This window comes from Corvus hawaiiensis, chromosome 24, assembly GCF_020740725.1.
Source record: "Corvus hawaiiensis isolate bCorHaw1 chromosome 24, bCorHaw1.pri.cur, whole genome shotgun sequence".
Classification (NCBI taxonomy): domain Eukaryota; kingdom Metazoa; phylum Chordata; class Aves; order Passeriformes; family Corvidae; genus Corvus; species Corvus hawaiiensis.
The window spans coordinates 4,665,434-4,688,044 of NC_063236.1; the positions used below are offsets into that span (position 1 = coordinate 4,665,434).

The following is a 22,611-nucleotide window of genomic DNA, read 5'->3' on the forward strand; positions in this document are numbered from 1 at the left end:
CCAGGGACACTCACCCGGGAACACCCCTCCATTTGGGGACACCCCCCATCCCTGACACCCACCAGGGTCAGAGCTGCCCCCTTATGTCCTGTTCCCGTGTTACTCACCCATGACCCTCGGGGACACTGGGGCGTCCATCCTGCCCTGTCCCCTCTGGATGTCCTCTGTCCCCTTGAGGTGTCCCTATTCCCATGTCTGCTGTCCCCTCAAGGTGTCCCTATCCCTATTACTATGTCCCCTGTCTCCATGGGATGTTCCAGTCGCCATGATCCCTATCCCCCCAGAGTGTCCTCATCTCCTTGGGGTGTCCCCAGTCCATCTCCCCTGTCCCCTCTGAGGTGTCCCCATCTCCCTGGGGTGTCCCCATTCCCATGGTCCCTGTCCCCCCAGGGTGCTCCCTGTTCCCCTGGTGTGTCCCATGTCCCCTGTTATCTCAGCGTGTCTGTGTCCACCCAAGTTGTCCCTGACTCCCCAAGGTGTCCCCATCCCCCCAGGGTGTTCCCTGGGATATCCCCTGTTCCCCTGGGTGTCCTTATCCCCATGTCCCGTCTCCCTGGGGAGATCCCTTGTTCCCCTGGAGTTCCCCAAGGTGTTCCCATCCTCAATCCCATGTCCCTTTCCTCTGGGATGTCCCTGTGCCCCAGGATGTCCCTGTCACCCCTGGGGTGTCCCCTGACCCGCCCTCACCGCAGGGAGTGGTTCCAGAAGACGCAGATGGGCTTGGAGCGCTCCTGGGTCTCCAGCAGCCGGAACTGGAGGGTGACAGGCTTGGCCAGCGCCCGGGGCGTCCCCGTGCCCCCCACGCCACCCGCGCCCCCCGCGTGCACACTGATGCTCACCACCGGTGTGTTGATGACGGGGCGCTTGGGCACCCTGGGGGGCACTGGGGTCAGGGAGCCCACTCAGGGCATCCCAAAACCCACCTTGGTGCCACAGAGTGCCCTGGCACCACACAGACGCCGTGAGGGCACCCCTTTCTCCCCTGTGCCCCCACTTTTGGGCACCCCATGGGCACCATCCTTGGGCATCTCCTGAGCCCCCCCTCCAACCCTGTGCCCCCCATCCTTGGGCACCCCATGTGCTCCCTTTTCCATCCCTCCCCTGGGATCCCTTGGGACACCCCTGTCCCCATCTCCCTATACCACCCAGATGCTTGGCTTTGCCCTGGCACCCCATGTGCCACCCCCAGCCCCGCATGCCCTCCCTGTTCCCCTCGTGTTCCCCCCATGCCCCCATCCCCAGTGGCACCGGAGGCTGCGCTTGTCGGTGTCGAAGTGCTGGGGCAGGAGACTGGCCAGGGTGCGGTAGATGATGACGCTGGCGATGGCCTGGCCCTCACCCAGGGATGGGTGGCGCTTGTGCCGGGTCACCACAGTCATCCCTGCCTCCTCCTCGTCCTCCTCCTCCTCCTCTTCGCCTGCTTCATCCTCCTCCTTCTCCTCCTGCCCACCTGTGCCCTGTGGTGCCTGCCCATGCCCAGTTGAGGGGCCTGGGGGCCATGGGCAGGGGGTAGCATGGTGCTCTGAGACCCCACTGGGGTCCCCATGGCCACCCTGGAGTCCCCAACTCTGCCAGTACCATGACCACAACAAGGTTCCCCCAACCCTTCCAGCTCCAGGGGTCCCCATGTCCACACCGGGGTCCCCATGGCCACAGTGAGGTCCCCATGGTCACACTTGTGTCACCAACCCTGCCCACTGCCATGGCCACACCAGGATCTCTGATGCCATCCTGGGGTCCCTGGTCCTTGCCTCCTTACCAGGGTCCCCAGCCATGCCAGCCCCATCCTGGGGTCCCAAACCACCAGCCCCATGGCCACACTGGGGTCCCCATGGTGGAACTGGGATTCCCAACCCTGTCAGCCCATGGGCATTCTGGGGTTCTCCCATCCCTGCCAGCCCAAGCCAGGGTCCCCAGCTGTGCCACGTCCCCATGGCCAAATGGGGGGCTCCCCGAGCTCTGCCAGACCCAAGTGGGTCCCTAACCCTGCCCCCTGTCCATGCTACGCCCCAAACTCACGCCTGTCCTCGGGGGGCCAGAAGATGCTGTCGGGCAGGATGACGGTTGTCTCCAGGTCCGGGGGCTTCTCCCCCCGCAGCGCCTCATACCGCGGCAAGCGGGCACCCGCAAAGCTGCTCTTGTCCAGCCGCACCACCGACACCACTGTGGCACCATGTCACCCACGGCATGGCATGGCATGGCATGGCACCCAGCAAGCCTGGGGCACAGAGACCCCGGCACCCACCAACCCCAGGGCACACCAACCTCTGCATTCACTAATCCCAGGACACACTAAGCCTGGCACAAACCAACTCCAGCACCCACCGACCCTGGGGCACACCAACCCCAGAGCCATGGATCCCGGGGCACACAGACTCCAGCACCCACTGACCCTGGCATCCAACAACCCCAGAGCAATGAATCCATACACCCACAGACACCAGCAGTCACCAACCCTCGGGCACATGGACCCCAGCACCCACTGACCCCATCAACCCTGGGACACACAGAACACAGCTCATGTCCCCAGGGGCACACACGTGCCTCTAGACACACCCATGTTCCACAGGACACATTTCCCAGACACACGAATGTCCATGTCCCCAGCACGTGTTCCCAGGTACACACATGCATCCATGCTCCCAGCACATGTATGTCCTTTTGCACACACGTCCCCAGGCACACATATACTCCAGGTATGTACATGTCTGTGTTCCCAGACACGTGTCCATGTCCCCAGCACACACACATCCCCTGAGCACACACATGTCCCCAGGCACACCCATGCCCATGTCCCCAGCACCACACACATCCCCTGAGCACACACATGTCCCCAGGCACACCCATGCCCATGTCCCCAGCACCACACCAAGGGCACGTGCGTGTCCCCAGGCACACACGTGTCCCCAGCGTGCCCATGTCCCCAGGCAGATACCCCTCTCACAGCCCTCCGGCCACGCATGTCCCCACTGACCGATGTTAGGGGTGACAATGGTGAAGGGGCTGAGGTAGGTCTGGGGCATGTTCCGTGCCAGGGCTCGTGCGTACTCCTCAAAGTGCCGCAGCAGCTGGGCCGTGCCACCCTCTGTTTGCTGGATCAGCTCCCAGTGCCGCTTGTTCCCCGCGTCCAGCAGAGCGCTGCCCACCCGCAGCAGGTTCTGGGGGCACAGTAGTGGTAGTGGCACTGGGAGCTGGCACTCTGGGGCAGGGGGTCCCCAACCTCCTCTGCAGGGCTCTGTAGCTGGGGCACCCTGGCACTGACAGTGGGGAACGGGGGTGCTGTACCCCCACAAAGTTGAGGGTGCACCCCGAGCCACACCAACACCCACTGCTCACGGGTACCCACCACCCTGGCATCAGACCTCCTACACCAACATTCCTCTCTAGGTGGGTGCCCACCACCCTGATGCATGGGCTCCCTCACCAATACCCTTCCCAGGTGGGTGCCATCCACCCTGGCAGCCAGGTTCCTGCACCAGCACCTCCCCCCTCCCCATGCAGGCGCCCATCCACCCCCATGTCTGACCATCTGCCCCAACATGCCCCTCCTGACAAGGGTCACCAACCACTTTTGCTTCTCCCTCTACCTCCCTTCCCATGCCCGTCACCCCGGCATCTGCTCTCCTGCCCCAATATCCCTCCCCATGAGGGTGCCCATCACTCTGGCATGTGGGCTCTTGCACCCACATCCCTGACCACGAGGGTGCCCACCACCCCACCGTCTGGCCTCCTTCCCCAGTTCCCCTCCCCAGGCAGGTGCCCATCACCCTAGCATCCAGGTTCCTGCACCAACACCTCCCACACACATCACTGCCCATCACCCTGGCATCTGCTCTTCTGCCCCCTTAGGTGGGGTTCCATCACTCTGGTATCTGATCTCCCACCCCCATCCCCCTCCCCACAAGGATGCCCATCACCCCAGTGTCTGGGCTCACGCACCCACACCCCTCCCCATGAGGGTGCTCATCATCCCAACTTCTTTTCCGCTTCTCCCATTCCCCCTCCGGGCATGTCCCCATCCCTGGGCCTCGTGCCCACCTCGGTGAAGTGCACGTCCTGGGTGGCAGCGAGGCGGAAGCCACGCTGGCGGCTCTCATGGCGCAGCAGGGCCCCTGCCAGCCGGTACGCCAGGTGCACGTCGCTGCCAAAGTACCCGCGGGCCCCACGCATCGCCTCGCGCAGTGCCAGCGCCACGCGCCGGGACTGCCCTGCATCCCACCGGGACTCGTTGCCCACCAGCTGCTCTGCCTTGGGGGGGGACACACACAGAGTCAGGAGGGCCCCAGTGGCACCGTCCTGTGGCTGTCCCTGGTGTCCCCCCGGCTCACCCAGGGGCGCAGGGCGGCAAAGGCCAGTGCGCTACAGTTGAAGAGGTTGGGGGGCAGCCAGCCCTTGTGCTCATCACAGTGGCGCAGTGCTGTGCCTGTGGGATGGGGACATTGAGTGGCACCACGGGGACAATGGGGCAGCCTCGACTCACAGCATGCCAGCAGTGCCACCAGTGTCACACTCCTACTCCACCCCGCAGTGACACCAGAGGGGTGCTCCCAGCCCTCTCCCAGCTGTGCCATCACAGTGTCACACTCCTGTGCCACCCCCCCGTGACACCACCATGGCAGCCCCAAGTCCTGTCCCAGTGATGCCACCAGTGTCACAGTCTCTGCAGTGACACCAGAGCGGCAGCCCCAGCCTCATCTCCACAAGTCCACACTTGTGTCACCCCCACTCCATCTCGGTGGTGCCACCAAGGTGTCACCACCCCTAACCCATCCTAGCAGTGCCACCACAGTGTCACCTCCCTGTACCAACCCAATAATGCCACTACAGTATCACCTCCCTGCCCTGTCCCAGTGATGCCCCATGGTGCCACCCCACCTCAGCTCCATCCAACTGGTGCCACCACCATGACACACTGGTGTCACCATCCCATCCCAGCAGTGCCACCATGGTGTCACCTCCCTGTACCACCCCAGCGATGCCACGGTGGTGTCACCCCCTCTCAGCCCCATCCCAGTGATGTCACTGCTGTGTCACACAGCCCCATTCTGGCAGTGTGCCCAGTGCCACTCCCACCCTGTCCCCATGTCCCCACGTACCCACAGAGCCCTTGGGGCAGGGGGCTGTGGCTGGCAGCCCAAACCGTGTGCGGGGCCACCAGATGCTGGCCTCGATGGCCCGGGGACAGCTGTCGTAGTTCACTGCAGGGCACAATGGGGCATCAAAATGGGGGATGCAGGGTGACACAGTGTGACAGTAGGGTGGCAGTGGCACCTGGTCACTGGAACCCCGGGTGAAAAAGAGTGACACAGGGTAACAGCAGGGTGACACAGCAGGTAACAGCAGTGGCAGAGCAGGGTGACAAAAGGATCACACAGGGTGAAAATAGGGTGACAGCAGCGTGACACAGGGTGACAGTGGGTTGACACAAGGGGATGCAATGTGACAATGGTGTGATGCAGGGCGACAAGGTGACGGCAGATGACAGCAGTACCTGGTCACTGGCACTGATGGTGACACAGGGTGATGCAAGGTGACACAAGGTGACAGAGAGTAATGGAGGGTGACAGCAGGGTGACGGTGGGCGCTCAGGGTAGCACAGGGTGACACAAGTTGACAGTCCCCCACCTTCACAGCCGCTGGCTGTCACCTCAGCGAAGGGGTTGTCACAGCGGTCACAGTGGCGGCCGATGACACCAGCTTTGCAGGGACACTGTCCGGTGGTGGCGTCGCAGCGGCGTGACAGTGACCCAGTGGGGTAACACTCACAGGGGTGGCATGTGTCCCCTCCAGGAGGGCGGTAGTGGTTGTCCTGGGGGGACACAGGGTTACTGAAGGCACGGGGGTGGGGTGACAGGGGGTGCCAGGGGGGGTGCCAGGGGCGTGATGGGGGGTAACAGGGAGGTGATGGGGTGACGGGGGCAACAGAGGGGTGACAGGAGGATGGCGGGGTTGGCAGGGGAGGTGACAAGGGCTGGCAGGTCCCACCTTGCAGCGACACTCTCCCGTGGTCTTGTTGCAGTCTGGGTCGAAGCCGTGGGTGACGTCACAGCTGCAGGGGCCGCACGTGGGGTGTCCCCACCACCCCCGCGGGCACGGCTGCGCCTCCCTGGGACACGGGGGCTGGCACTCGGGCACCATGCCAGGGTACCCGCACAGTGCCACTTGTACACTCACGTGGTCCCTTGTACACCCACACTGCCCCTTGCACACCCACATGGCCACTTGTACCCTCACAGTACCACCTGTACCCACACAGTGCCCCTTGCACCCCCCCTGTGCCACTTTCTATCCACAGTGACCCCTGCACACTCACCCCAGCTCTTGCACAGCCACCGTGCCCTTTCCAGGCTCCCCCTGCCGTTTGCACACCCACCACAGCTCTTGCAAGCACATCATGCCCCTTGCACACTCACCTTGCCCATATGCCCACCCTCCTCTCACCCCACCCCCGCCCCTGGTGTCCCTCGCAGCACCACCCCCTTTCCCCCCGAGTGCTCTGTGCCCCCCTGGCACACGCGTGTGCCCCGCAAGTGTCACCAACCGGTGCTGGCAGAGGGCCCCGAAGGTGCCCGGGGGACAGTGACAGGCATAGCCAGAGGCCGTGCCCGGGCGGCGGGTGCAGGTGCCTGGAGGCTCGCAGGGGTCCAGGGCACAGGCACTGACACAGCTGTCACCGAAGTACCCTGGGCACGGGACAGGATTGGGGACAACAACAGGGGACAGTGATGAGGGACAGGGATGGGGGTGAGGGGCAGTGCCCAGGGGTGACAGTGATAAGGGAGGGTGGGAATGCCCTGGGGTGTGTGACAACGGGGTGGCAGTGCCCAGGGAGGATGGCAGTGCCTTGGGGACAGTGACGGGGGTGCAAGTGCCCTGGGGACAGTGAGAGGGGGTGGCAGTGCTCAGGGGACAGGGATGAGGGGAGGCAGTACCTGGGGACAGTGACAAGGCTGGCAGTGCCCAGGGAGGCTGGCAGTGCCTTAGGAACACTGACAAGAGTGGCAGTGTCCAGGTGACAGTGACAGGGGGGTGGCACTGCCCTGGTGACAGGGATGGAGCGCTGGTGCCCAGAAAGGGTAGCAGTGCCAGGGTTGTTGGGGGAAAATGTCACAGGGGTGGCAGTGCAGGGGATGGCAGCGTCTCAGGGCTGTCAGGAGGTGCTGGCGGGTCTCCACTCATGGGGGTGGCAGTGGGGTTGTCACAGGGGTGGCAGCGTCCCAGGGGGTGTTGGGGCTTGCTGGGGGCTTCAGGGGGTCTCTGCTCACCGGGGTAGCAGTGGGGAGTGTCACAGGGGTTGTCAGTGGTGTCAGTGTCCCAGGGGGTGTAGGGGATGTCAGGGGTTGTCAGGGGGTCCCCATTCAAAGGCGTAGCACTGAGAAGTGTCACAGGTGTGTCATGGGGATGTCAGCATCCTGGGGGGTACCAGGCTGTGTCAGGGGCAGTGTCAGGAAGTGTTGGGGGATGTCAGGGGGGCTCAGGGGGTCTCAGGGTGTCCCTGCTCACTGGTTTGGCAGAGGGGGGTGTCACAGGGGTGTCAGTGTCCATGGGGCTATCGGGGCATGTCTGGGGTGTGTTGAGGGGTCAGGGGTCTGGGGGGTCCCTGCTCACCGGGGTGGCAGCGGCATGAAAAACTGTCCCAGTCGTCACTGCAGTAGCTGTGGGAGGGGCAGGGCCCCGAGTCGCAGGGATCAGGCAGGGCACAGCCCCCCTCCACGTTCACCTGTACCGCCTGTGCCAGGCTCAGGGCGCCTGCAGTCACCACAGGGTCCCCAACGCGCAGGCCCTGCAGGGTCACCCATCAATGTCCTCACTGAGAGCCCCCCAAGCCACCCTGGACCCCCCGACACGCTCCACTCCATGCCTCAGTTTCCCTCACCATTCCCAAAATCCCCCAAGAGCCCCCTGCCCGGTGTCACCATCTGTGTGATCTCACCACCACACGGGACCCACTATGTCACCCTGAAACCCCCTGCCCAACTGTCACCCCCACCTCAGTGTCCCCTGCCACAACACAGGACACCCCAGGACAACCTGGACCACCCTGCCGTGTCACCACCTCCTCAGTGCCCCCCACCATGACACTGGGCCCACTGTGCCACCCTGAACCCCCTGCATCGTGTCACCTGTCATTGTACCTCAGCACCAAACTCAGCACCACCTGGTGACACCCCCGTGTCACCCGCAGTGTCCCCTCATTGATCTGGGACACCCCCCCACCCCACCCCAACTTCCCTGTGTGGGGTCACCTGTCAGTGACCCCAGTGATGCCCCAGCCCCTATGACCCCTCCTGCCCCAGTGCCAAGTCCAGCCTCAATGTCCCTTGCTACCACCCAGGACCTTTTGTGTCACCCTGTTCAGCCCCTCCCTACAACATGTGACACCCCGAACCTCACACCAGGACCCACGATGTCACCCCAGCCCCCCTCCCCAGCCATGTCACCTCTCTGTGCTTCAGTGGCCCCAACACCAGCTGGTACCCCCTGTACCACCCAGGACCCCCCCAGTCACATTTGCTTCCCCATGGCCATGTCCCCATCCTGCCCAGGTCCTGGGATGACGGCCCTGCACCCCGTGCCACTGTGCCCATGAGTACCCAGTGCATCCCCGATGTCCCCCTGCCCACACAGCCCATGTCTCCTTGTCCTGTGCCATGTCCCTGTGCCCACATTCCTGTGCCCCTCTCCATCCTGCCCATGTCCCCATGTCCTGTGCCATGTCCCCACTTCGTGTCCCCAAGCCCTGTGACATGTCCCTGTGCCTCACACCCATTCTGCCCATGTCCCCATGTCCTTGTGCATGTCCCTGTGCCCCCACCATCCTGCCCACGTCCCCACTTCTCTGTGCCACGTCCCCAAGCCCCCGCCCCCATCCCTGTGCCCATGTCCCAAAGTCCCTGTGCCGCCCTTCATTGTGCCCACATCCCCACTTCCCATGCCGTGTCCCCAAGCCCTGTGCCATATCCCTGTGCCCCCCTCCCACTGTGCCCATGTCGCTGTGCCTCCCTTCATCATACCCATGTCCCCAAGCCCTGTGCCAGGTCCCCAAGCACTGTACCCATGTCCCTGTGCCCCCTTCACCGTGCCCATGTCCCCATCCCCAAGCCAAGGCCCTGCTTCATTGTGCCCTGTCCTCACCCTGTGCCACATCCCCAAGCTCTGTGCCCACATCCCTGTGTCCATTTCCCCAAACCCCGTGCCATGTCCCTTTGTCCATATCCCTGTGCCCCCCTCTCATTGTGCCCATGTCCTTACCCTTACATGTCCTCTTCCACATCCCCACGCCCACCCCCCAGCCCTACACCCACCGCCTCATGCTCCCCACACCCTCCGTGCCTGCGCCTCCATACCTGCAGGCACCCCTGGAACCCCTCCTCCACGGTGCCACTGTCCCCCAGCAGCCCCCCGAGGCTCAGCGTGCGCAGCCGCAGTCCCTGCAGCTCTCCGGGGACATCGCCCACCACCTGGAGGGGCACAGGGACCCCCGTGGGTGCCTTGGGATGCCACAGGGGGTGCCACGGTGGCACCTGGGGATCATCAGAGTGGATGCCCCCCCGTGCCTCAGTTTCCCTGTACCTGGTGGCGGCCATAGTCGAGGGTGAGGAGGAGGAGGGTGGCAGAGGGGTCGTGGCCAGGGCCCCCCCGCAGCTCCAGCTCCACGTGGTGCCAGGCACCGTCATTGACTTTGGCCTGGGCCAGACGCAGGGTGGCCAAACGGGCCCCGCCTTGCCAGGCACCAGCCTCCACCTGCCCCTCGCTCAGCTGTGAGGGGTAGACACGTCAAGGACCCCGTAAACCTGGTGGGCACTGGGGACTGCCCACCGGGAAATACAATTTCCCCCGGGACAATAACACATCCCCCGGGCAATGCCCCCCAAGTGGGGGGCACCCCTTGCACTGCCCCCCCCAGCAATACACCCCCCATACCACTACCTCCCCATAGCCAAATATCCCCCCTAGGCAATACCTCCTGTGCCAATGACCCCCTCAGGGCAATGACCCCCCCAGGGTAATAAACGATGTGCCAACAACCCCCCAATGCCAATAGTGCCAATAACCCCCCTACCCTCAGAGCAATAACCCCTAGCACTGCCCCAGTGCCAACCCCCCCTGTACTCCCGCTCAAGTCAATACCCTCCCAGGGCAATGCCCCCTATGCCAATGACCTCCCTCCAAAGCAATACCTGTATGCCAATGGCCCCAAAAACAATGCCTCCTGTGCCAATGACGCCCACCCAAATCAATAACCCCCCCAGGGCAACGACACCCCCCTGGCACTTTCCTCAGGAAAACTCCCCTGTCTGCCTCCCCCGTGCCCTCCCCATGTCCCCCCCATGCCCACCTGCAGGGTGAGGGTCAGGCGGCCTCCGGCCCCCGCCCTCAGCAGGACCCCACGGGGGTGGCGGGTGCGGAACATGATGCGGAGAGGCCAGGGCAGGGAGAGGGGCAGCGCCAGCCCGTTCCACGCCACGCGGCTGCTGCCCACGAACCGCTGCGGGCCCGCCATCTCTACGGGGCATGCATGTGGGATGGGGGCAACCCCCACAGACCCCCCCAAGCCCACTTCAGGGGCCCCTGTGCTGTGAGGTGGTGGCGTGCCCCCCCTTACAGACCACCCACACCCACCCACGGACTCCCTGCACCCCACCCGGGCCCCCCACAACCCCACACGGCCTCTCACATACCCACCCTTGGGCTCCCAGCACCCACCCGGGGACCCCATGCACATCCCACAGATGCCAACACACCCTCCCACAGATCTCCTGCACCCACCCATGGACCCCCCATACCCCCTCACGAACCCACAACTCCATGGACCCCCAAACACATGCAGGAAGGCCCCTCACCCCCTTCCCACACCCCTCACACGCACCCAGAACCCCTCCCTATGCCCCCCCCCAACAAGCCTATGGACTCCACATAGCCCCACCACACTGTCCCCCTGGGCCCCCCAGTACCCTCCTGGCAGGTTTTGCCCCCAAAGCCCAGTGGGCAGCGGCAGCTGAATCCTCCCCACTCATGCACGCAGGTGCCACCGTTGTGGCATGTGTTGGTGTCACATAGGGTCTTCTTGGGGGGACAACCTGGGAGGGGGTACAGCGGTCACATGCCACACATGACCCAGGACCCCTGGCCCCATGGGGCACAGACACCCACCCATCCTTAAACCCCTATCCAACCCCACAGTCCTGGTACCCCCTGACCCCCCACCCTGTATCCCAACCCTACCCCGAAGTGGGTACAGCCCCATCCAGCCCCCCCATCCTGGCATCTCCCTACCCCACCCCCAGGGACATAGCCTTGTCCGTGCCACCCACTCCAGCTCAACAGCTGTGGCAGTCCCTCACCCCCCACCCCACAGCCAGGGCACAGAATGCCCTACCACCGTGTCCCTGGACCCCCATCCAGCCCCATGAGCCTGGCACCCCCTCCCCACATTCAGGGGACATGGCCCCACTGCTCAGGTACCCCTTAACCCTACACCCCATCTCGCTCTGCTTGGAGGAGCACAGCCCCCCCGGCCTCTGCCCAGTCTCCCAGCGGTGGTGCCCACCGGGCAGGGTGCCGTTGTTGGCAATGAAGGCTGCCATGTCCACGGGCCGCTGGTCAATGTGGAGGTGCCGCATGCACCCCACGAAGTGCCGGCTGCGGATCGGGAAACTCTCGGGCAGCGTTGGGACCCCCCCCAGCAGCAGTGGCCCCGTCAGGTCCAGTGACCTGCAGAACCCACAATCACCTCAGGGGCTCAAGAGACCCCCGAGGGACCCCACAACCTACAGGGACCCTGAGGGAACCCCAAGGGACACCCAGCCACCCCCCGTCCCAAGGGAGTCACAAGGGAACCCCGAAGAACACCAACTCACCCCAAAACCCATGGGGACCTGAGGGACCGCCCAAAGGATGCTCCCTCATGGGGAACTCAACAGGCCCTCAAGGGACTCCCTGCCCCCACCAACGCATGGGGACCCCAAGAGAACCCACCTCAACCCATGGGGACCTCCAGTGACCCCCCATCCATAGGGACCCGTGATCCTCCAGGGACCTCTCACCAGTGAGGATTCCAAAGGTACCTCACCCACAGGGACCATTCATCTCCAAGGGACCCCTCTAAGGGTACCTCAAGGGACCCCCACCCATGGGATCCCCAGGCCCCCCCTCACTTCTTGCTGCCAGTCTGGGTGCCCTGGGCAGCGCAGGAGTAGTTGCCGAGGCGGGGGCCGAAGCGCAGGGCCATGGCCGTGTCACAGTCATCCACAGTCACCACAGCCACCTTCTGCTCTGAGGGGCCCTGCGGGACCCCCGAGCGCCCCACCACCGGCTGGGGGGCCCCACATCAGGCGGGGGGCCCAGGACCCCCATCCCGCAGCCTTCCTCCCACTCCTCATCCTCCTCCTGCCCTCTGGCCCCTCAACCCTCACCGAGCTCCCACGTCCCTCCAGCCCGCCTGCCACCCACCCTTCAGCCCCCCTAAACCCTTCAATGGTCCTCTTCATCCCCCCAAGCCCCCATCCTTTTGACCTCCTCTTCCTCCATCCCCCCATTCCAATTCCTTGGCGGTCCCCACAGGTGAGGGAGATAGGTGGGGTTTCTCGGGGGTCCAATGGGTGGGGAAGGGGGTGGGGTCCCCATGGATGAGGGCATCTTTTGAGGGTCCCTTGGAGTCCCCTAAATCTCCTCTCTACTCTCTTCACCCCTCCAACACCCCTGTCCCCCCCCCTCCCCCCTCTCCTCTTCCTCTATCTCCCATCCCCATCCCTCGGGACACTCATGGGTGGGCACATCCCTTAGGGGTCCTTTAGGTCCCCCAAACCCCCTACCTGCTCCCTCCCATCTCTCCAGTCCCCCACCCTTCCCCTCCATCTCCCCTTCCTCTTTCTGTCCCCAAACACTCCCCACCACTGTGCCCCTCATGCCCCCCGCTCCCCCACCTTGTTGTAGTAGTGCAGCTGCACCCGGTGCCACTGCCCATCGCTGACACCTCCAGGCACGAAGGGTGACACTGTGGTGGTGGTCTCACCTGCAGGCACAGCGTCAGGGGGACACAGCCAGCGGGAAGGAGGGGTGGCAGTGCCAGGGATGGCATGCCCAGGTTGCAGTGCCAAGGATGCAGTGTTGGGGACATGATGCAGGGGATGCAGTGCTAGCAATGGGATGTCCAGGATTCAGTGCCAGGGATGCAGTGTCAGGGATGGGATGCCCGGGATGCAGTGTCAGGCAGTGCCAAGAATGGCATGCCAGGAGTGCAGTGAGGAATGCAGTGAGAGATGCAGTGCCGGGAATGGGATGCCCAGGATGCAGTGCCAGGCAGTGCCAGGATGGGATGTCTGGGATGAAGTAAGGAATGCAGTGAAGGATACAGTGCCCACAAGGGTGCCAGGGTGCGGTGCCAGGGCGTGGCAGGAGCAGCGCGTACCTGCTGAGAAGGTGAGCTGCAGCTGCTCATCCACAATCTCCAGTGCCACAAAGTCGTGCCGCTCGTTGAAGCGCCCATTGTACAGCAGAAGCCCGTCCCGCTCCCGTGTGGCAAACCTGGGGGGCACAAGTGCCAGGGGTGCCCCAATACTCCCCAAACCCACTATGCCTCTCAGGCACTCCCCAGCACCCCCTGACCCTGCCGTGCCCCTGAGGCACACCTCTCACCCCCTGCCCCCTGACCTTGTACCCACTGTGAGATGCTGGTACCCATCAGCCCCTGCCCCACAAGGTGCCCCCCACCCCACTGGCATGTCCCCCATGCCAAGGGGTCACCCACACCCTTTGCTCCCACCCTGTGCCCTCAGGGTGCCCATCACCCCACACCCAATCACCCCACAGCCCGTATGACGCCAGTGGGGCACCAATCACTACCCATCCCAGATGATGCCAATGGGGCACCCCCACCCCATCTGACACCCTTGAGACACCCACCACCCCACACCCCAAATGATGCCAATGGGGGCACCTATCACCCCCACCCACCCAGTGCCCACAAGATACCCATCACCTCACATCCCATCACCTCATCTCATGCCAACAGGGCACCCATCATCATCTACCCCACACTCCTTGTGACACCCACGAGGGCACACATCACCTCCCACCTCCCCAGATTCCCCCAGGCTCACGTGAGGCCGAGGGTGAAGTGGAAGCGCTGGCGGAGGCCACGAAAGGTGAGGAAGGAGCGTGGGGGGAAGCTGCGGGTGCTCATGGTGCAGAAGGGCTTCTCATAGTGCCCAGGGGGGCACTGGCACCGGAATCCCCCCACCAGCAGGTTCAGGCAGGTGCCCCCATTTCGGCAGACCCCCGGGGTGCAGCGGCCCCCCCGGGCACTCAGTTCACAGTGCTCTCCTGTGTGACATCCAGAACCCCAAAACTAGGGTGAGGAGTTCCATCTCCCCCCCTCACCTCCCCATTAACCCCAGAGTGGCCCCCCCAGGTGCTCAGCTTGCAGGGCTCCCCTGTGTGACACCCCAATGGCACCAGCACCCCAAAAATGGGGGGTGAGGGTCCTCTCCCCTCCCCACCCCCCAATAACCTCCAAGTTCTCCCCCAGGCATTTACAGGGCTCCCCAATGTGACACCAAGCACCCTAAATTGGGGGGTGGGAGGGTGGGGATCCCCTCTCCCTCCCCCCCCAGCATCTTTATCCCCAGCTCTATCACCATGGCAACCACTTCCCATTGCCATGGAAACCCAGAGACACCTCCTCCCCTCACATCCCCTCCCCCACCTGACTGGCACCCCCCACCAGGGGGTCCCGTGGGGGCTGGAGTCCCAGGGTGGGGGTAGGGGGTATGGCCCCAGTGGCACCAGTCTACGAGGGGAGGGAGGGAGGGAGGGAGGGCTGAAGAGCAGCCGGATGAGGAAAGATGAGGATGGACACTATGAGGAAGGGCTGGCCAGTGGCCCTAACCAGTGAAGTCCTCGTGGCACTCGCAGGTGTATCCGCCCTCGCGGCTCCGGCACCGCCCGTTGCTGCCGCAGGGGCTGGAGTAGCAGAGGTCGATCTCGGTCTCGCAGTAGTCACCGGTGAAGCCCGGCGGGCAGCGGCAGCGCAGGCCCGTGACGGGGTGGATGGGGCGGAAAAGGATGGTGTCGGAGGCGAGGAAGGGCGCGGAGCTGTCGAACTGCAGGACGGAGACACAGCGCATGTAATTCTCGCAGGGCTCGCGCAGACACACGTTGTCATCAAAGGGCAGGACGTGCTGGGCCGTGGTGACCGCCAGCAGCGAGCGGTTCAGGTACAGCCGCTCCTGCAGCTCCTCCGATGAGAAGAACCGCGACGCGCCCGGCACCACGGCTGGCAGCAGCGCTGAGAGGCTGACATTGAGGATCCGCGCCGGCCCCACGTCTGTGTCCGTCTGGATGTTGAAGAGGACAACGCGGTGGCGGGGGGTGGCCAGGACAGCGGCCACCCCCTCCAGGAAGCGGCTGAGCAGGGGGGACAGGAAGCGTTCCTGGGACATGTCGGCCAAGCGCAAGGTGATGCTGTTGCTGAGCATCTCATCTGTGATCACTGTCACTCGCAGCGTGCACTGCGCTGTCGCGCTGTGAACACCATCTGGGACAAAGGGGGGACACAGGAGGGGGTCAGTGACAGCAATGGACAACTCTGGGATGGGAATTGTGCTAGATATGGGACAACCAACCCAATCAGCTGCTGTTGGATGGGGATGGTGCTATGGGGGCTTGACCTGCTTGGTCCCCATAGAATGAGGACAGCACTGACCATGAAACACCTGGCCCATGTAGCCACTGTGGAATGGTGACAATACTGGCTACGAGGTGCCCATCCCACTTGGCCACCAAGGAAGGGGACTGTCAGGTGGGGACAGTGCAGGCTATGGGGGACCTTTCCTACTCAGCCACCAAGGAATGGAGACAGCGATGGTTATATGGTTGGTGCTGGTTATGGGGCTGGTGCTGTTTTTGGGGTGCCCATCCCACCTGGCCATCACAGGGTAGGGACAGCGGGATGGGGACGGTGTTGGCAATGGGGCTGGAACTGGTTACAAGGCTCCTGTCCCACCTGGCCACTGTTGAATGGGGACAGTGCTGGTTATGGGGCTGGTGCTGGCTGTTGGTGCCCATTCCATTTGGTCACCATGGGATGGGGACAGTGTTGGCAATAGCACTGTAGGTGGTCATGGGGATGGCACTGGTTATGGGGCCACTGTCCCAGTCAACCACTCTGGAATGGGGACTATGCCAGCTACGGGGCTGATGCTGGTTATGGGGCACCCATCCTGATTGGTCGCCATGGAATGGGGACAGCAGGATGGGGACAACAGTGGCTATCGGGGACCTGATGTGCTTGACCCCTATGTAATGGGGACAGCACTGCTTTTGGGGTACCCATCCCACTCCACTGGGGTGGAGACAGTGGAATGGGGCTGGTGCTTGTTATGGGGCTGGTGCTGGTTTTGGGGTACCCATCCCACTTGGCCAGTGCAGGGTGGGATCAGCGGGATGGGGCTGGTGTTAGCAATGGAGCTGGCACTGGTCACGGGGCTCCTGTCCCACCTGGACCTGTGGAATGGGGACAACACTGGCAGGATGGGATACCCATCCTGCTTGGCCACCACAGGATGGGGACAGTGGGATGGGGATGGTGTTGGCTGTGGGGGACCTGACCTGCTTGGACACTGTGGGATGGGGGCATCTGAATGGGGATGGTGGTTGGTTATGGGGCTGGGGCTGGTTATGGGGCTGGTTTTGTCTATGAGGCTGAGGCTGGTTAGGGAGCCAGCACTGGTTAAGGGGTTGGTGCTGGTTATGGGGTTGGTGCTGGTTGTGGGGCTGGGGGAGCAAAATCTCTGCTCAGCACTGGGGCACCCACCTTTCTCCTCCTCCTTCTCTTTGTCCTCCCCCTGGCCAAGGGCAGCGAGACGCAGGACAGATGGGGAGTGGGCAGACAGATGGATGAAGGGAGCATGGGGACAGCTGGAAGGCCAAGCAGGCAGAAGGGGGTGCCACAGGGGTGGCAGGGGCCAGGGCTGTCCAGTGGCCTGTGGCCAGTGACTGGTGGCCAGTGGCCAGCGGGGGGAAGGTTGCCATGGCTGCAGCTGCGGGGGCCCAGCTATGGCTGGACCTTTTGTTCCCCTCCCGACTGCCCCTGCGCTTGGGGGGGGGGGCACGGGGGGCTCCCTGCCCCCACCCTTTGTGCCCTGGGCCCCCTGCTTTGTGTGGCCAGAGCAGGGACCCCAGCTAGGGGAAGCTGGGGGTTGATGGGGGCCATGTGGCTGGGGACAATGGACATCAGGCATGGCCTGTGACCCAGTTTCCCCCCCTGACCTGGGGGTGGCCAAGGAGATGTTCCCCCACCTTGGGGTGACCCCCATCCCCCAGAAGCACCTCCTGGACACCCCCCAGCCCAAACGGTGGTGACAACTGATAGCACAACCCCCCTTATCTTGCGACCACCCCCACTGGGTTTGGGGGCCTCTCAGTGGAGGTCAGGGTGCCCCCCCCCAAATACACAGACCAGGCCCTGTGTCTCCTGCCCTGAATTCAAGCAGTGGAGTCTCCTGGAAACACAAACATTATGATGCTAGGACTCCCCCAATCCTGCACTGCACCCTGAGCCTTCCCAGATTCACCCATCAGGCCCCCATAGCAAGCCCCCAGGGGTATCAGGACCCCGCTGGCACACACCAGCCTCTGCTCCCCCAGTACATGCAGTGGGTCCTGCCCCACCCTGCTCAGTGACACACAGAGAAGTGCCAGGACCACCTCTGGACAGCCCAGGGGCTGGGGAAAGCAAAGGGGGTGCTAGGCACCCCAACTGCCTCCAGATTGGATGTCTGGGCTGTGAGGGGGGCAGAGCATCCCATTATCCCCCCCTCCCCTAGATCTGGAGGGTGGAGGCAACCACGTGGTGCAACTCCAAAACACCTCAGTGGGATGATGGGACCCCACAACACATCATCCAGATCCTTCTGATCTGGAGGGTGGGGGCAGCCAAAACAGGGTACTGAGACCCCCATAATACCTCGCCCCCATGCAGAAATAGGGGTGGACACAAACCTCATGCACCTCCCTCCACAAAGCCCCATTCACAGGTGGGGATCTTACCAGAGACAGACACCCTCATGACGGCCTCAAGTGGGCGGTTGTTGTCCAGGGCCGGGCTGAGGCGCAGGTCCCCACTGTGTGGGTCCAGCAGCACGAGGTTGAGCTCATTGCCCTGCTCAAACGCGTAAGTGAGGTGGTCGGAGACGTCGGGGTCATGGGCAGGGATGCGACCGATGACACCCCCGGGGAAGCTGCCAGAGCGGTTGGTGATGTAGTTGTTGAAGAGGATCTCGAAGTTCTTGAGCTGGGGGCTGTTGTCATTGGCGTCACGCAGCCGCACGTGGACAGTGGCCCGACTGACCAGTGGTGCCGAGGTTGCCTGGACCACCATGATGTATTCGGCCTTGGCCTCATAGTCCAGGTCAGCAAGGGCGGTGAGCTCTCCAGAGAAGATATCCAGCTGGAAGACCTCGGGGATGTTGCCTTCCACAATCTGGTACATGATCTGGGCATTGGTGCCCTCGTCGGGGTCCGTGGCAGTGATTCGGGCCACCACCAGCCCAATGGGGCTGTTCTCCTCCACAAAGATGTCAAACTCATCCTGCTCAAACACAGGTGGGTTGTCATTGACATCCAACACTGTCACCTGGATCTCCACTGGCGTCCGCCGGGCCGGGACCCCCTTATCCATGGCGAATGCCCGCAGGGAGTACAGCGGCACGTTCTCCCGGTCCAGACGGCGCAAGGTGCGGACAATGCCCGAGGTGGACTCAATGATGAAGTCACCATCACCATCATCACCCCCTTGGAAGGTGTAGAAGACCCTGCCGTTGAGCCCTGAGTCACGGTCAGTTGCAGAGACCTGGAGGACGCTGGTGAAGGGGGGGACATCCTCGTAGATGGATCCCTGGTAGGAATGGCGGAGGAACTGGGGTGCGTTGTCATTGACATCACTCACCAGGATCTCCAGGTAAGTTGTGTCGGATTTCTGCGGGATACCATTGTCCCGTGCCGTGATGGCCAAGGTGTAGGACACCTGGTCTTCATAGTCCAGCTCCATCTGGGTGGTGACGGCACCAGTCTCAGCAGCAATGCGGAACTGGGGAATGCTGTCCTCCATCACATAGGTGATGCGGGCATTCTCCCCCGTGTCCTCATCTGTGGCGCTGATGACCACCACTGTTGTGCCCACTGGCCGGTCCTCGTTGATGTTGACGGTGTAGTGGGAGCTCTGGAAGACGGGGCGGTGGGTGTTGGCATCGGTGACATTGACAATCACCTGGGCAGTGTCCTGGCGGGTGCCATCTGAGGCAGCAATGGTGAGCAGGTACTGCCGCTCCAGCTTGTAGTCCAGGGGCAGGGCAAGGGAGAGGAGCCCACCACCGCTCTGGCTGGTGATGGAGAACCGGTTGCGGGTGTTGCCACTGGAGATCTGGTATGTGATGACGCTGTTGGCATCGCGGTCGACGGCAGAGACGGTCAGGACACTGGTGCCCACTGCTGCGTCCTCGTTCAGGCGGGCGCCATACTCCCGCTGGGTGAACTCAGGGCTGTTGTCATTGACATCCAGGACGGTGACACTGACGCTGGCTGTGGAGGCCATTGGGGGGGTGCCCTGGTCCTGTGCCTCCACCCCGAAACTGTAGAAATCAACCACCTCCCGATCCAGCTCAGAGGCCACCACGATCCACCCGGTGCTGTTGTTGATGGTGAAGGGGAAGCCGGTGCCGGTCTCCAGCAGGGTGTAAACCAACCGGCTGTTGTCACCCGAATCGGCATCAATGGCTTGTACATGGATGACAGAGTAGCCCACGGGGACATTCTCCAGCACGGTGGCCTGGAAGGGCGTGCTGACAAAGATGGGTGCGTTGTCATTGACATCCAACACCTGGATGGTAACCAAACCGCTGATGTTGGAGAGAGGTGGGCGGCCACCATCCTGCGCCCGGATCCGCAGGGTGAACTCCTTGGTGACCTCGTAGTCCAGGGGGGTAACAACATCCAGAGTGCCTGTCTGTGCATCAATGTAGAAGTGCCCACGGGTGTTGCCACTGACAATGCTGTAGTGCACCAGTGCATTGCTGCCTTTGTCACGGTCAGTGGCCGTCACCCGCAGAACTGCTGCATTGGGCACCACGTCCTCGGGGACCTGCGCCACGTAACGCCGCTCACTGAACTGCGGCGCGTTGTCATTGTCGTCCTCCACAGTGATGCGGACAGTGGCCGTGGCGCTCCGGGGACCTGGATCTTGGCCCTGGTCTGTGGCCTCCACCAACAGCTCGAAGGCATCCACCGCTTCCCGGTCCACGGGGCCACGGGTGCGGATGACGCCTGAGCGGGAGTCAATCTCAAAGACTTCGTTGGCATCACCGGCATTGAGAAGGTGGTAGAGGATGTTGGCATTGGGACCACTGTCGCCATCGGTGGCCCGCACTGTCAGCACCTCATAGCCCACCTCCAGATTCTCTCGCACACTCTCCCGGTATTCTGGCTGCTCAAAAGCTGGGTCGTGGTCATTGGCGTCGCTCACCGTCACCGTCAGTGTGGCCATGGCACTGCGCCGGGGTGTCCCATGGTCCACTGCTGTCACGCGGAACACGTGGGTGCTCTTGCTCTCACGGTCCAGCGGTGCAGCAGTGCTGATGGCACCAGTGACAGCGTCCACGGTGAAGAGGGCATCGGAGCGGCTGTCGAAGAGTGCAGCCATGGCGTAGCGCAGCCGGCCTGCTTCCCCCTCATCAGGGTCCTGCGCTGTCACCTGTGTCACCGGTGTGCCTGCTGGCCGGTTCTCCTCCACCGTGGCCTGGTAGCTGGAGGGCTGGAACTGAGGTGCTGTGTTGGGGCTGCGGCGGGGGCGGTGATGAGGTATGGGGGGCCTGGGGACCACTGTGGTCTGGGACTCCCCAACATCCCCAGTGTTCATAGCATCCCCAGTGCCTCTGGTCTCCCTGGGGATGTTGGTGTTCCCAGCATGTGCAGTGTCCACAGTGTTCCTGGGGTTGCTGGGGACTTTCTCAATCTCCCCATTATGTTCAGTATCCCTGGTGCTCCCAGTATCCCTGGGGACTTTCCTAGTGCTTCCAGCGTCTCTGGAGACTCTCCCAGTCTCCCCAGTAAGTTCAGAATTCCTGGTGCCCCTGGGGACTGGAGTGCTCCCAGTGCTCCCAACATCCCCAGTGCTCAGCATGTTCCCAGTGCTCCTGGTGTCCGTGGGGATGTTGGTGTCCCCGGTGTGTCCAGTATTCCTGGTGCTTCTGGTGCCCCTGAGGATATGGGTGCTCCCAGTGTCTCCAGTTCCTCCAGTAACCCCGGTGCCTCCAGTATCCCGGGCGCCTCCAGCGTCCCTGGTGCTTCCAGCGCCCCCAGTGCCTCCAGGCTTCCAGGTGCTTCCAGCATTCACGGTGCCTCCAGTGTCCCTGGTAACCCCGGTGCCGCTGATACCTCGGGACCCCGTAACGCCGCCGCCGCTGTCCCCACCGGCAGAGCCGGTGCCCGGTGCGGTCCCATCGCTGCCGCCCGCGGCCAGTGCGGGCCCAGCGCTGTCGCCGCTGTCCCCGGTGCTCGGCGGGGGCCGCGCGCCGCCGCTGTCCCCGGTGCCGCCGGAGCCGCCGCTGCCCCCGCTGCCGCCGCGGAGCTGGAGTGGCGCCGGGAGCGTGCTGGACGGACGGGTGCGGGTGCCGGTGCCGGTGCCGATGCCGGTGCCGATGCCGGTGGGGGTGCCGGAGCCGATGGCGGTGGCGGGTCCCGGTGCGGGCAGCGGCAGCAGCAGCAGCAGCAGCGGCAGCAGCGGGAGCGCGGCCCGGCGGGCGGGCGGAGGGCCCATAGCCGCTGCCCCCCGGTGCCCCCGGTGCCGGTGCCGGTGCCCGCAGCGACCCGCGCCGCCGCCTGCGCCCCGCCCTCGCCCGCGCGCGCCCGCTGGGGCGGAGCCGCCACTTCACCGGCCCGGCCGCGCTTAAAGGAGCCGCCGCCCCCGGCACCCGCACGGGCACCGGCACCCGCACGGGCACCCGCACCGGCAGCGGCAGCGCGGGGGCAGCGAGCGCGCACCCGCGCGCAGGTTGCGCACACACATGTGAGGTGCACGTGTGCGCCCTGCGCGCACACATGTAACACATGTACACGCACACGCGAAGGGCCTTGCACGCACCTGTGCATTGCAGGGAACAGGCGCGTCGCACACGCAGGGCACACAGGCGTCAGCGAGCACATATGACACGGGAACCACGCATGTGACACACAGAGGACATGTGAAACACACGGCACATGTGTGACATACATGGAGCACACACGTGAGACAGAGCACGTGTGTGACACGGCACAGAGATCATGTGTGTAAACACACAGCACATGTGTGACACACACAGCCCTTATGACACACCCACGCCCCCCCAACCCCCGTGTCCCCACCGCCAGCCGTGACTCAACACACGGGAGTCCGTGTCCCCTCACGCCGTGGCACCCCCCCCGATCCGGGGGCAATAGAACAGACTGGGAGCGACTGGACCAGGCTGGGAGGAACTGGGGATGCTGGGGGGCACTGGGGAAAACTGGGGGGGACAGGGGATGTTGGCGGGCGCTGGGCCAGACTGGGAGGGACTGGGGAAGCTAGACGGGGGCGGA

General features: G+C 63.8%; 1 protein-coding gene across 4 annotated transcripts in view; it reads right to left on the reverse strand.

Annotated features, from left to right (window-relative positions):
- The window catches only part of CELSR2 (cadherin EGF LAG seven-pass G-type receptor 2), a 30,997-nt gene extending 9,179 nt beyond the window's left edge, over positions 1–21,818 (reverse strand). For 2 of the 4 annotated variants that reach the window (XM_048327919.1, XM_048327918.1), the window contains exons 1-22: positions 18,052–21,818; positions 14,891–15,538; positions 14,103–14,325; positions 13,412–13,527; positions 12,927–13,015; positions 12,159–12,316; positions 11,552–11,715; positions 10,956–11,081; positions 10,340–10,506; positions 9,574–9,759; positions 9,348–9,461; positions 7,609–7,783; positions 6,542–6,683; positions 5,986–6,106; positions 5,626–5,809; positions 5,097–5,198; positions 4,329–4,423; positions 4,039–4,248; positions 2,975–3,158; positions 2,020–2,163; positions 1,249–1,489; positions 688–873 (exon numbers count right to left, since the gene is read on the reverse strand). In XM_048327919.1, the coding sequence (XP_048183876.1) occupies positions 688–873; positions 1,249–1,489; positions 2,020–2,163; positions 2,975–3,158; positions 4,039–4,248; positions 4,329–4,423; positions 5,097–5,198; positions 5,626–5,809; positions 5,986–6,106; positions 6,542–6,683; positions 7,609–7,783; positions 9,348–9,461; positions 9,574–9,759; positions 10,340–10,506; positions 10,956–11,081; positions 11,552–11,715; positions 12,159–12,316; positions 12,927–13,015; positions 13,412–13,527; positions 14,103–14,325; positions 14,891–15,538; positions 18,052–21,814 (7,538 nt within the window). In that variant the 5' untranslated portion in view covers positions 21,815–21,818. The remainder of the gene's footprint in view (positions 1–687; positions 874–1,248; positions 1,490–2,019; positions 2,164–2,974; positions 3,159–4,038; positions 4,249–4,328; positions 4,424–5,096; positions 5,199–5,625; positions 5,810–5,985; positions 6,107–6,541; positions 6,684–7,608; positions 7,784–9,347; positions 9,462–9,573; positions 9,760–10,339; positions 10,507–10,955; positions 11,082–11,551; positions 11,716–12,158; positions 12,317–12,926; positions 13,016–13,411; positions 13,528–14,102; positions 14,326–14,890; positions 15,539–18,051) is intronic. The other 2 variants (XM_048327921.1, XM_048327922.1) reach the window with 2 other exon arrangements.
- Between the last annotated feature and the right edge of the window lie 793 nt (positions 21,819–22,611).